The sequence below is a fragment of the Oryctolagus cuniculus genome, chromosome 2, assembly GCF_051225735.1.
Source record: "Oryctolagus cuniculus isolate XC-2025 breed Fujian yellow rabbit chromosome 2, ASM5122573v1, whole genome shotgun sequence".
Classification (NCBI taxonomy): Eukaryota; Metazoa; Chordata; class Mammalia; order Lagomorpha; family Leporidae; genus Oryctolagus; species Oryctolagus cuniculus.
In genome coordinates this window covers 42,526,021-42,540,289 of record NC_142868.1, presented here as the reverse complement: position 1 = coordinate 42,540,289, position 14,269 = coordinate 42,526,021, and the positions used below count along the sequence as shown (strand labels likewise).

Below are 14,269 nucleotides of genomic sequence, written 5' to 3'. Positions count from 1 at the left end.
TTTTATGAGATGGCGCACATGATGAACTGCATTGTATAATGAGTGACTTTTTCTTCTGGGTATGTCTTACCACTGCCTAAGCTAAACTCGTGTAAGGGTGAGGATTCTGTGCATTACTTGTCCCCAGCACCAACTGCCTTACTCTTAGTGTTCCAATGGATTTATTACTTTAATGGTCTCTTGCTTAATCCATACAACTAAATGCCCATATGACAACATAAATAGTGTGGCAATTTCTACTGAATCATCACCTCTCTGCAGAATCAGTCTTACAGTAAGTATGTTGCAGACAGTAGGAATAAACCCTTCTGGAATGGGACCAACTGGGGTTCTTCTTTGTAGTAGTTGGTTAGAGACAGCAGAAGATGATGTAAATATGCAGGCACTTCCTTGAGAGACCATGTGGGAATCAGATTTGGGACGATGCTGTGACTGGCACCTCACTCTCGACATTTATTTATTTTCAGTGCCAAATGGACCTCCTGGTCACTCTGTGGAATCAAGTAGAATGCAAAAGCAGGGACCAAAACTCAATTCAATTATTTTGCTGGAAAACAAAACCTAGATATAAGTTAATTACCATTGAGAAATACAATAAGGCCTAGAAAATAGTCATAATATCAAACATAAGAAATTATAATAAAGGATATGGCCACAAAAATAAGGGGAAAAGTCTTAAAACTGGAAGAATCATCCATGTAAGAAAGCATCAAAACAACTTTTTCCTTTATTATCATAGCAAGAGTGTTCATTTTTACCTACAGTTTAATCAAATATTTACTTATTTACTTATCAGATTGTTTAATCAAGGATAGAGCTTTCATTGCTGTTTATAATCTAAAAGTAGCACATGTTCATTAAAAGAAAAGATTCAAATGAGTGTTGTATTGGTCAGCTTTTCATTACATAATGAAATACCTGAGACAAGCTACTCAGGAAGAAAAGAGGTTCATTTAGCTGGCAGTTCTGGAGGTTCAAGGGCATGGTGCCTGCATCAGCTCAGCTCAGGTTAGGGCCCTCTCAGCTGTATCACTTCCTGGCAGGTGGCAGTGGCAGGAGCACAGGGGAACAGATCTTGATCACGTCTTGATGCAGGAAGCCAGAGATGGCCTGGATCCAGGCTCAGGCTTTCCTAACAATCCTCTCGGAAGAACTAACAAGCGTCCCACAAGAAATGCCTTAATCCCTTTGAGGGCATGTCTGCAATTGATCTGTGGCCCTCCCACAGGGCCATACCTTCCAAAGATCCACACCACCTCCCAGAACTGCCACCCTGGGAACCAAGTCCCCAACCTGTGAATGCTCTACCCGCATCCAAACCAGAGCACACATACAAAGTTTCCTTCCACATCCTTGCCTGCCTCCCTCGACCACTGCACTCTTTTTTTTTTTTAATTTGTTTATTTATTTGAAAGGCAGAGGCAGAGAGAGACAGAGAGAGAGGGAAGTCTTCCATCCGCTGGTTCACTCCCCAAATGGCTGCAACAGCCTGAGCTGACCAATCAGGAGCCAGGAGCCCCCTCCAGGTCTCTGATGTGGGTGCAGGGGCCTAAGAAGGACTTGGCCCATCCTCCACTGCTTTCCTAGGCCATACCAAAGACCTGGATCAGAAGTGGAGCAGCCAGGACTCGTACCAGTGCCCATAGGGGTGCCAGCACCGCTGGCAGTGGCTTCATCCACCATGCCACAGCGTTAGCCCCGATCCCACTCTTAAGTATGGCTATTTCCAGTAGTTTGTTATCTCCTTTCAGACCCTTCGTTCTGCTCACTCAAAACATATGCATATGTTTGTGTACAGTGCTTTTTTCCTAAGAAGTCTGGAATTGGACTCTGTTAGTGTTGGGGTCTTAAGCCTGAGGCTGGCCCCTGACCAGCAGGGGCAGTACAGGCACTCCTCAACAAGGTGAACGGGAGAGGTAAGGTCGACAGGTCAAGCACACCGCAGCAAGCACCCGTGAGCTCTGTCTAAGCGGGAACTACTTTATTGAGGAAGTGTGCAGGTTTATAAGGCTTACAAAAGACGTGTGCAGTAGGGGAGCCAGTCAACAAAAAGGTCATGCAGGCATGGGTGGACCACGCACAGGGGCATATAGGGGTCATGTACTGTCCACGTGTCCAGAACTAAAGCGGACCTATCCCTGCAGGTGGTCTGATCTCCCGTGACTTAACCGCAGCGGCTGCAAACACGCCCCCCAAACATCCGCCAGGCACTGTATTGTTAGGGACTATTTTAGGCAATGCTCAATATGTTAGTGCTCTGCATCTTAACTGTTTCCTTCCTGCTCAGTCAGCTCACATGTTGATCTACACTGTTTTCCTTTCAGGCTGCCCTAGTATTTCACAGTTGTAGTAAACCCTACTTTAACAGTTTCCCAATGGAGAACCATGAGTGTTGTCTTTAGTTCTACCATTACAAACAATGCTGCAGTAGACAACACCAGTTTATATTTTAATTTACTTTTTAATTTTTCACAGGATTATGGAGACTGAAGTCATTACAGAGTTTGGATCTTTCATTCAATGGGATATTGGAAATCGGGCTGTCTGATTTCCATAACTGCCTGCAACTGGAAAACCTCTACTTAAAGAGCAACAAGATATTCAAAATTCACCCAGATGCCTTCAAGGACCTCAAAAACTTACAGGTTCTAAAAGTATTTTTGTAATATTTCAAGTATGAAACATATGGGCAACATTAGAAGAATATGTCCATTGCAGAGTTCCTTCATGTCCAGTTGGAGTGGCTATTAATCAAAAACTATAAATGTATTTTAAGATCCTATAAAAAGTTTTTCTTCCCTCAAAATTCAAAGCCCACAGTAATGGAGCTGAATTGGACTTAAAAATAATACTCAGCAGCAAGAACTGGCAACATTATTTTTTTCTAAATCAAATTAAATCTGACTCGAAGTTTCCATTTACCAGTTAGCAAGACATTAAATTTTAGTTATTTGTGAGGCCACCTCGTTGCGCTGTGAGCTCAGTCAGAGGTCCCAGGGCTGTTGTGCAAGCTGGACCACTTGGGGAGATCCTTTGCCCCACGCTGGCCCATGCAGAGGAGTCCCTCTGCAAGACTGCAGGGGACTTTGCAGGCCGATGAATGCCTGCAATGACTATAGCTCATGCTTCTATAGCACCTACCACATGCCACATACGGTTCTCAACTCCATACGCCAACTGGGGGCACCCTGTCCCACTGTGGAGCCAGAGTGCCTGCCTGTCACTTAGCATAATCTCCCTAAGTCCTGACAGCTGGGAGGGGAAGGAGCCGCGAAGCCCTGCCCTAGGCTGGCCAGCTGCCGCCCCTTCTCTCCCAATCGCTTTCCTGTGCATCCCTTCCCTTGAGGAGGGTCCTGTAAGACCCCCACCACGGGCCTCCAATGTGGCACCAAAAACAGTGGTTGGGGTCAGTCATTAGTCCCCGTCTCTGTAACTCTACCACCCCACATTCTGCATACAGGCCACATCTTCAGTGGAAATACAACATGAGCCACACAGGGAATTTTAAATATTCTAGTAGCTAAGTTTTAAAAAAGTTTGAAACTAAGTTTAAAACTAAGCAGGTGAATTTCATTTTGGTGATACATATTATTTAGCCCAAGATACTGAAATACCTGTTACACATGTAATCAGCATAGAAATTATTAATGAAATACTTTACATTTCAGACTGTCTTCTGATGCATGTTTTACACTTACCCTGCATGCTCCAGTGTGGACCACCCACATTTTAATTGCTTATCTGAAAATGGAGAAAACTTGGTTCCTTTCTCATAGAGGGTTTTTTTTTTTAAGATTTATTTATTTGAAAAATAGAGTTACAGTGAGAGGTTGAGAGAGAGAGAGAGAAAGAGATAGGTCTTCCAACTGCTGGTTTACTCCCCAGATAACCACAACGGCTAAAGCTGAGCTGACCCAAAGCCAGGAGCTAGAAGCCAGAAGCCAGAAGCCAGGAGCCTCTTCCAGGTCTCCCACATATGTGCAGGAACCCAAGGACTTGGACCATCCTCCGCTGCTTTCTCAGGTGCATTAGCAGAGAGCTGGATCAGAAGAGGAATGAATAGCCAGGACTCGAACCGGCACCCATATGGGATGCTGGTGCTGCAGACCTGGGCTTTAACCCACTGCGCCACAGGGCCAATCCCTCTTTCTCATTGAGTTTTATGAGAAATGTTTTCATCTATGCAAAGTGCTCAGGACATTACATGGAATTTAGTAAGCTCCTTATAAAAGTAGATTACATATAGAAATTTAGAGTGTCCACAGTTACCCTACTCTTTTTTTTTTTTTTTTTTTTTTTTTTTTGACAGGCAGGGTGGACAGTGAGAGAGAGAGACAGAGAGAAAGGTCTTCCTTTTTGCCGTTGGTTCACCCTCCAATGGCTGCCACGGCCAGCACGCTGCGGCCGGCGCATCGTGCTGATCCGATGGCACGAGCCAGGTACTTGTCCTGGTCTCCCATGGGGTGCAGGGCCCAAGGACTTGGGCCATCCTCCACTGCACTCCCTGGCCACAGCAGAGAGCTGGCCTGGAAGAGGGGCAACCGGGACAGAACCTGGCGCCCCGACCGGGACTAGAACCCGGTGTGCCGGCGCTGCAAGGCAGAGGATTAGCCTAGTGAGCCGCGGCACCGGCTATCCTACTCTTTTAATATACAAATCTGATGATGCCATTCCTTGGTGAAAACCCTTCTGGAAGTTCACAGCCAGTTCCTGGTTCCTGTCTGCCTCTGTGGTCTCATTTGGAGCCACTCTTCTTTGCTTCCTGCTCTCCTATCTCTATTTTCACCACAAACCCTCCCCTATGCTCATCCTTGGCCTGAGAAGAGCTAGTGCTTATAAATCCCTCCAGCTTTTGTTTAACCATCATCCTCTAGGGGCCAGCATTGTGGTGGAGTGGGTAAAGCCACCACTTGCCACGCTGACATCCCATATGGGCACTGGTTAGAGTCTCGGCTGTTCCACATCTGATCCAGCTCCCTGCTAATGTACCTGGGAAAGCAGTGGAAGATGGCCCAAGTCCTTGGGCCCCTGCACCCATGTGGGAGACCTGGAAGAGGCTCCTGGCTCCTGGCTTCAGATCCGCTCAGCTCCGGCCATTGTGTCCATTTGGGAAGTGAACCAGCGGAGGGAAGACCTCTCTCTCTCTCTCTCTCTCTCTCTCTCTCTCTCTCCCCCTCTGCCTCTCCATAGTAACTCTGCTTTTCAAATAAATAAATCTTAAAAAATAAAAAAATCACACATACATAGATCATCCCACAATTTCTGTTGGTCAGGAATCCAGGGCTGGTTTCTCTGGGGCTGTTGCTTCAGGGTCTCTCAAGAGGCTGTAGCCAAAGTGTTTCCAAGGCTGGAGCCTCAGCCCCGCTGGCAAAGGACTTGCTTCCGAGCTCACTGAGTTGTGTGCAGACTTCAGTGCCCTGGAGGGCTGTCAGACCAAGGGCTCACTTCCTCCCTGGCTCCTGGCTTGAGCCTCTCCTCAGTTTTGTGCCCTGTGGGCTTCTCCACCATGGCAGCTTGCTCCAGGGCCAACAAGGGACAGAGGCTGGCAAGATCTTTGTGATTTTTATGAAATATGTCATGGAAGAGACATCCCATTGCTTTAGCGGGAGTCTTCTGGCTAGAAACAAATCACTGGTCTTGTCCACACTCAAGGGGAATAGATTGTTCCGTGGCATGAGTACCCCCAGGGGCAGGATCACTGGAGATTGTCTTTAAGTCCGTCTGCCACAGTGGTGGTCACAGCAGGTGGAAGTGCTCCCCAGTTCACCATAAATAGGTTGGCAACTGTCTGAAACCTCTTTGGGATCCTGTATTCCGAGGATATTTGTGTAAGCCACTTGCCCTATGTTTCTTTTTAAAATTTTATTTGCTCTTTTATCACGCTTTACAAGACTTTCTGCAGCTCACAGGGAATAGATGCAAGAGGCAAAACAAAAATCAGCTCTGCGAGTGTTTTAAAACCAGCTGTAATTCCCAGTTCACTGGAGGTGCCCAGAACCATACAACTTCTCCTTCTTTATTATCCATTCCACACGTCTGGCAGCAACTCAAAAAACTAGTTTTGGAATATGATGAACCTATTTGATATCAGAAAGCTGAATATCAAAATGGATGTTGTCTTTCTTCTGGGACATGAATTTAATATTTACACTATTCTATGTTTCTTCCCACGTGGGAGTCTTTTCAGAAGCCAGAATGATTTTCCAAAGCATAAATTTGTCACTGAGTTTAAATGGAATGAAATAAGTTTCATCGACATTTCAAATTAGCATTTCTTCTCTTAATTTTATCCCATTCTTCCTAGATCCAGTGATTTGTGAAGCAGTATTGTATGCTTCTCCCAATCTTTCTTCGATGTACACCCTTTCAAATGCTAGTGGATGGGTCCTTTCTCTAGCCAAATTGGACTGTCTTGTTTTCATCTTTTCTCGGATATTATTCCTCCTGAATCATTTCATTAATTTTCTGTCCTTCCTCCAGTCCTGCTTTCTGTTCCATGATTTGTAGTAGAAAAAGATGCTAGGATGAGAAAAATGCCAAATAACTACCAGAAAAGCATCAGAATATTCCAGTCTGCAGTTGAGGCACTGGGGTACCCAAGAAAGCTACTAATCTTAGGCAAGGCCGGGCCAAAGCAGTGTTTCTGCTTCCCCACCCCACAGTCGCCTGCCTTCTATTTTTGGCTGCCTTCCTTCCAGAGTGAAGACGGGCTGCTCGGCGCTGGAAAGGTCGCCTGTCTACCTGAACTCACAGAAAGCTGCCCTTCGTGTGCAGTGCTGTCGTCTCTGCCGCTGTCCACTTGTTTGCATCAGCTCTTCTTGCAAGTTTATGTAACCCAAGATGTAAATGCTGATTTTCCAGAAATCTTTAGAGCTGAGTGGCCTTGGTAACATTCAGCCTTTCTGGTTTTCATCCATATTCCTCTTTTTTAAAAGCTAGAATTGCACTTTCTCTTTCATGATTTTCTCTCCTCTTAGTAACTCCACTCCCATGCTGCCCTAAACCCCACGACTCCACCCTGGCTGCCGCACACTCCAGGACTCCCCCACCCAACACTTCCTTCACCCTGGTGCTGCGGAGGCTCAGGCTCTGAGAGGGTGTATTCTGTAGTGGAGGGCACACAGCTGAGAAGCCAGATCCAATCTCAACTCTGCCAGTCCTTTCCAACATTTACTAAGAACCTGCTAGGTCCCAGGCCCCTATGCCAGGGTCTAATGTGGGCTATACTAATGTGGCTTAGCCAAGTTCCCTCCTCCATGAAAAGGAGGAGAATGAAGTTGTTGGGAGGGTTAGAAAAAATATACCTAAAGCCCCCAGCAGATCCCTGATACCCAGCCATGGCCTGCAAGTGGGCCCCGAGAAACACCGACCACACAGCCACACTTCCCGGCAGCACCTGCACCTGCCGTGTCCTGCTCAACAGTCTCTGCCCCGAGACCCTAGAACCAGGAACCCCATCTGTTCCCTGGCTCTCCCTATCTTCCTTATTAGACCAGAAAAAGTAATCCTTTTGTGTGTACTGAAAACCATGGATGCAAAGAAATGCACTAGCACCTTTGAGATAATATTGGATACGAAAGATCTCTCTTTGCTGCTTCTGGCGCATCACAATTCTCTGTTCTGTGTCTCGTCATCGTGTATCTGACAGTCTTCAAGATCACAGTGTATCCAGAAATTCTAGACCTGTTACCAATTCTAGGCCTTGATCACATGAGAGTCTAGGTTTTATTTAATAGTGTAAATTACAACTCACAGGAAAGAAGGAAAGGAACATGATTGGACATCTAATACAGGCACCACACTCAGCTTTCACACCCCTGGGAGGGAGTTTCAGAAACAATTGGTCAAGACTCACAGAGTGTTTTGGGGAAGAGGGGAGGTTTCAACCCAGCATTCTCTGATCCTCAGACCTATGCTAAGCTTGCAAAAGGCATTCCAAAAGTTCCTGGGAAATGTGTTTTATGAAGACTGTGCAAGGATTTCAAAATTATTTTGCACCAAAATAAAGGTATCTTTAAATTAATTTTTGCTTCAACTTTTTGAATTACCCTTACTATATTGCTTCCATAGAGATGTAAACAGTAGCTTCCAGTAACTCTTACTTAGACTCTAACCGTCTTTATTCCCAGAGAAGCCTAAATGTGTGCCTTCTCAAGCAGGTCGTGGACCTCAGCAGCAACGCTCTGACCGCTGTCCTGCCGATGATGGGCATCGCCCTGGAACTCCCGCATCTGGACGTGGACCTGGCCGACAACCCCTGGCAGTGTGATGACAGCGTGCCGGAATTCCAAAACTCCATTGCTGGATCCTGGAGGGAAAAGTGGAGTGCGATATGCAACAGATCCACGGGTACGCCAGCGGGGCCTCTGCTTTCTGCATGGCTTCATTTGAGAGTAGAGTGCACACCCACAAGACCGTGGTCCTGTTTGAAATCCTGGGAGCAGGAGTGCTCCTCCCCGGCGGTGCTCCACGTGGCACTGCGGCATTCCCCTGTCGGTGGTGCCTCACTGTTTTCCTCAGGTCATGAATGATTTTTTTCACGTAATCAAATCTAGTTCCGGTCACTCAGAGTCAATTGGATTTGGTCAAGAACAGACATTTTGCTAGATAGAGTTTTACCCTGTTGCCCCTAAATGTCACAATTTTATCCCTATCCTTAACCAACAATTGATTAAAGAAATCACTTAAGGGGCCGGGGCTGTGGCATAGCGGGTAAAGCCACCTCCTGCAGTGCCAGCATCCCATACGGGCACTGGTTCGTGTCCCGGCTGCTCCACTTCCCATCCAGCTCTCCTATGGCCTGGGAGCAGGGGAAGACAGTTGGGCCCCTCCACCTGCGTGGAGACCTGGAAGGAACTCCTGGCTGCTGGCTTCAACCTGGCCTAATCTTGGCTGTTGCGGCCATTTGGGGAGTGAACCAGCAGATGGAAGACCTCCCTCTCTCTTTCTCTCTCTCTTTCTGCCTCTGCCTCTGTAACTTTGCCCTTCAAATAAGTAAATAAATCTTTTTTAAAAATCATTATAAAAATCTGAAACATCATTATTTTAAATGCTTGCTCACCCCCTGGAAGTCTGGTCCTCTGTATACACAAAACAAACACTGTTACATCAAAAGCCTTACCTTCCTTCAATTTGTTCCTGGCCCCTCTCCCAAAGTTTTGTGTGTTTTTTTTGTTTGTTTGTTTTTTGTTTTTGTTTTTGTTTTTGTTTTTTTGACAGGCAGAGTTAGACAGTGAAAGAGAGACAGAGAGAAAGGTCTTCCTTCTGTTGGTTCACTCCCCAAATGGCTGCCACGGCCAGAGCTACGCTAGTCTGAAGCCAGGAGGCAGGTGCAGGGGCCCAAGCACTTGGGCCATCCACCACTGCCCTCCCGGGCCACAACACAGAGCTGGACTGGAAAAGGAGCAACCAGGACAGAACCCAGCGCCCATTTGGGATGCTGGTGCTGCAGGCTGAGGATTAACCAAGTGAGCCACAGCACCAGCCCCCCAAAGTTCTAGAATCTGTTACTGGTGTTGAAGGTGGGAAGGTTTCTTTTTTTAATTAAAAAAAATTTTTTTTTAATTGTTTGCACTACTAACTATGTTGGGTAGATCTCAAACTCCTAACTAGGAAAAAATAAGTCAGATTTCTTTCTTTAAGTCAGTCTTAGCCTCTGCTCCATTCGGGACCACCTTTAAAGTAGGACCATGGGCTTGCTTAGAGGTTTGGAAGAAATCCGTGAAGAGCAGAGAGAAGTCTGAATGTTGCCAGCCACACGTGTTTCACTCCTTTACAAAAGCCACAAACGGCATCTGAGCACAGGAGGCCAACCGTCCGGAAGCAGTATGGGCAACCGGACGGTTCTGTGTTCCGCAGCACAGGGAATGGCTGGGAATGAGGCTGCAAACCCGCGGGAGCGAGCCAGGTTTTGCAGGAGGCTGGTGCAATCTGGGCAACTGTGAAGTAGCTGAGGCCACGAAGGAGAAGCTGTGTGGCTGTCCCTGCAGGCTGGCCACTTCGTCCACGGGCAGCAGGCAGGCAGGAAGCCCAAGAACCATACACCTCCGCAGACCGAGGCCTGGCAGCCCTGTGTGAATGTGCACGGAGCCCCAGGCACACTGTTGGCAGCGCACAAGGAGGAGATGCTATCACCACGTGACATACACATTGAGATATAGCCAGAGGAGGCCTTTGAAACCCCTCGAGCCTTATTTCGAGTCTGTTCATGTGTGTGTTTATCCCGCACCTGCAGGATACGAGGCGGCCCAGAGGGAGACTCCCCGCAGCAGACTTTCCAGCGAGACCCACCTTCCTCACACCGATCGCAGTCACGGGGAAGACCACGGAAGGAGCCAGGCGGAGAGGCCCCGGGAAGGAAGGCGCATGCACTTGTCCACCGCGGGGAGGCCGGCGCATTCGGGCTCTGATCTCTGGGAGCAGCATGGCCGGCCGCCAAGAAGGGTGAGGGACGTGCACGCTGCGTACAGACAGGACGAGGATGCCGAACAGCACCCGGACCTGACCCTGGCCGTCTGCCTGTCCGTGTTCCTGACGTTCGCTGTGGCTTTCTCCCTGGGAGCTCTGGCAAGGCCCTACATTGACAGACTGTGGCTCCAAAGATGCCGCCCCAAGGGCCCTCCTGGTCCAGGCAATGCCTATGCAAACGAGGGCTTCTACGACGACGCAGTGGCTGCCAGGAACACGCAGCACCCCAGGACACATGTGCACCAAGGGGTTCACGATCCAGACCTCTATGAGAACCAGGACGCTCTCTCAACGACAGAGCCACACCTATACCTCACTGTCCTTCCAGACGGAAGCCAGCAAAGGAGCCGCTGGCGCAGCTCCGAGCAAGGCGGCGGCGACAGCCGAGCTGGCAGCAGGTACGACAAGGTGCTTCTGAACGGCAGTTCGGCCCGTGCCCGCAACCAGCAGGTCGCTTCAGCCGCACCAGCGCCGACCTACGGGAACGACGTCCTCGGAGACTTCCACTACGAAAGCGTGGCCGAGGAGCACGCTCCCAGGGAGCGCTCCGTGGACGTCCCTTCCGGAGCCGGCACGTTACAGACTCTGTCTGCCTCAACCCAGAATGTGAATCCATTAGACCCGCCACGCTGGAAAGAAATGCCAGCTTCGGTCTCTGGAACGCTACCATCCACCAATGCACAGAGGCCCGGGGAGAATCAGGAGAGAGCGGGCACTGCCCAGTCACCTTCAGAAACCCCAGCCTTACCGATGGAATTCTCTCAGGGAATGCAACCGGGCTGGCACCTGAATTTGCCGAGCGCACCGCAGCCAAGGGTCAAGGGGGCCGGTGCTGAAGCGGATCCCTCAGCCTATTATAACGGTGGGGTCACACACGGTGACCCAGGAGGCGCAGACCCTCCCATCTTTCCTCCAAGATGGGGCAGTTGGCAGGCTGCTCTTTCCGACCCTCAGAACAAGCTGGAGAGTGACTACGACTCCGATGAAGGGTCTTTGTTTACCCTAAGTTCGACAAGCTCAGAAGGTGCAAGGGAGGTGACTGAAGCAGAATCACGTGGGGAGGAATGCTCTGGGGTCGGGGAGCCCCTACAGGACATGCACTCGGGGCACAGCAGGGACATGACATCAGAAGAAAGTCTTGAGGACAACACCCCCTCCCAGAGGATTCTGGGAAAATATGAGAATCGGGAGGATCATTTTGAAAAACTTCTCATTTCCGGGCCAGACTCTGGTTTGGGTGATAGTCATCTGGAAAGTGTGTCTGACACCCACGAATGTGAAAATCCATTCAGCTCGCCCAGCTCGCTGGGCGGTGGCCGTGTGAGCGGTGAGGTTCCAGGCACGTTCAGTTACGATTATGACACAGCTCCTCAACCCGAGGCAGTGGAGTGGCACTGCTCGCTTAGAGACCTGCTGTTTGCAAGTGCTGGGGTTCCCACAGCGCCTGATGAGAGGGATTGCCAGGAAGGAGACTCAGACAGAAAGGCAACTAGGAAACTTTCCTTCAGGGAATAAACACAGCTCAAAAAGACGTTCCTTTCAAGGTCACCTCTTAAGACCCTCACAGCAAAATCCTAAAGGGGGCGACATGAATTCTGACCAGACAGAAACTGAGGCAAATGTGGGGTTTGTATGTCCATTGAAGGTTATGATCCCGAACAGTTGTTAAAATCCTACAGTGATAAAGTATTTCTCAGTGTGTACGGGGTAGAAGGTGGGGAAGACAGTTCCAAAAACCAAGCGCCTCCACCTCAAACCATTTCACTCAGAACACAGGAACAACTCAGTGCTGGAGACTGGGGTAAATACTCAGAGGACATCTCCTGTTGCACTTAGAAGGTGATTCTAACTTGTACACTCAAACGCAGACCCAGGGCGATTGGCAGGGAGTTGGCTCTCTGTGTGAGGATCAACTCTACTACCACAAAGACAAGGAGCTCACCTTGCCATCAGAGGAGCTCAAGTGACATCTTTGATACCTACAAGGCCCTTGTATGGAAGTGCTGAACAGATTTTAATGAATTCTGCACAAAGACTGGCAGAATGTTTTTGGAGGTTGATAGTGAAACTGCAAAATTGGAAGGGTTCAGAAAAATTGTAAATATTTTTAATTATTGTAACTATCTTTAATAAGTTATGTTAAAAGAGGGACCATTTCCTAGAACAAAAATTAAACATTAACTTTAAAGAAAAGAAGTGATGTTTTCTGTAAAAGAAAAAGGTGTTCTGCCATTATCCTTGCCTGGCCCTTGGTGTGACGCTCCGGCCTGGGCTCTTAGGAGCTGTGTTCTTCTCTCTTTCCACTTCTGACAGTTTCTCGTTTTTCTTCCTGCCGCTTCTCTTCTGCTTGCCTCTAAAAGACAGCACAGAGCCTGAACATGATCTGTGTCCCGCATCATGCAGACATTTAAACCCAAGGTCTTATGTTAGTGTTACTGAGAGGATGGAAGCAATGCAAGCATGGCACCTACATACAGGGAGAGGCGAGACAGAGCCGCACGCTGCAGAGGTTTCCTTTGACGGAGACACAGGAGTCCCTGGCAGGTGGCAACTGGAGGATGCTGGTGACTTCTTCTGTCTCAGCTTAAAAGAATAGGGAGCCAGCTGACCACAGCACCAGAGACAACGGAGAGAAGCCACTGACCGCTGCTTTGAGAGCCTTGTTGGGAGGCTCCACATACATCTGTGCCCACGTCTTTGTCTCTGTTGCTTCTGCCCAAGATGCTCTTTCCAACCCCACTCAAACAAGTCCTCTTTTAGCTGGCTCGCTCATACTTAGCTCTTAGCTTTATTGTCATTTTCCCCAGGGAAAACTCCTTGGACCCCAGACTACGTTAGAGTTCCCTATTCCTAACTCTCTCATGACTTAGCATTGCTCTTCATATGGGTGAGCTTATCACAGGTCAAATTACAAAACAATTTGGGTGATTATAGATTTGATGTCTATTTGTCCCTTTTATACTATATAATGAAAAAAAAACATGTCTGTCTCTTCAAGGCCTGGAATTTTTAGGTTTTCAACACATGTATTTACTGAATAAATGAATGAATGAATGAACAAACCCTTTAGTGCAGCAAACAATGGCATCCCTGGTCTGGCCCCGCTCATATCCAATTTGCAATGCACTGGGCCCTGCTCCATCCCCGACTGCCGAAGTTTGAGCCAGCCATACCGAAGTGCTGGCAGTTACAGATGCATTGCAATGTGCCACTCCACTGTGCCGAGGCCCATATGGCTGACTGCTTTCTGCCTGTTTTCTGGATGGCACATTTGACCTCTCAAGTAAGCCCAGCCTCATCTGCCTGGAATTATCTACTCTTCTTCCAAGACTCAGTTTGAGGGTCCCCTCCTTTGTGAGCCCGTCTTACCTCATCCCACGCAAGTAGAAACAAGCATTCCTCCTCGCAGCGGGCTTCCACTGTGCTCTTCGTATTTTGTGGAGGTAGAGAGGGCTTCCCCTGGCTTGTGGAGATCTACTACGTTCTTCTATTGGCCAACTTCCAATATTTGAGTAAAATTCAGTCCCAACGTGTAACCAAGACTATGAAAGTCACCTCACATTTGACAGTTATTTCACAAAGTGAAAACTTACTTTCTCTTCCTCCAGTATAGAAAAAAGTACATCTATGATCTTTAATATTTTTCTCTGCATTCAGACTTTAAAGAAAGCTTCCGGTAGCACAGTATAAACATCACAGGTGTTAGGCTAAGCAGCTCTATTTCTCAGTAAGCCCCTCATTTCATATAAAAATGAATTTTTAAAACCTTTCACAAAATGCCTGCTGTACACTTGGCTAATAA

At 48.0% G+C, this 14,269-nt stretch overlaps 1 protein-coding gene across 3 annotated transcripts in view; it reads left to right on the top strand.

The window, feature by feature from the left end:
• The window catches only part of LRRC66 (leucine rich repeat containing 66), a 35,439-nt gene extending 21,852 nt beyond the window's left edge, over positions 1 to 13,587 (top strand). For 2 of the 3 annotated variants that reach the window (XM_070068208.2, XM_089325422.1), the window contains exons 3-5: positions 2,476 to 2,645; positions 8,160 to 8,349; positions 10,235 to 13,587. In XM_070068208.2, the coding sequence (XP_069924309.2) occupies positions 2,476 to 2,645; positions 8,160 to 8,349; positions 10,235 to 11,982 (2,108 nt within the window). In that variant the 3' untranslated portion in view covers positions 11,983 to 13,587. The remainder of the gene's footprint in view (positions 1 to 2,475; positions 2,646 to 8,159; positions 8,350 to 10,234) is intronic. The other variant, XM_070068207.2, reaches the window with a different exon arrangement.
• Positions 13,588 to 14,269: the final 682 nt, after the last annotated feature.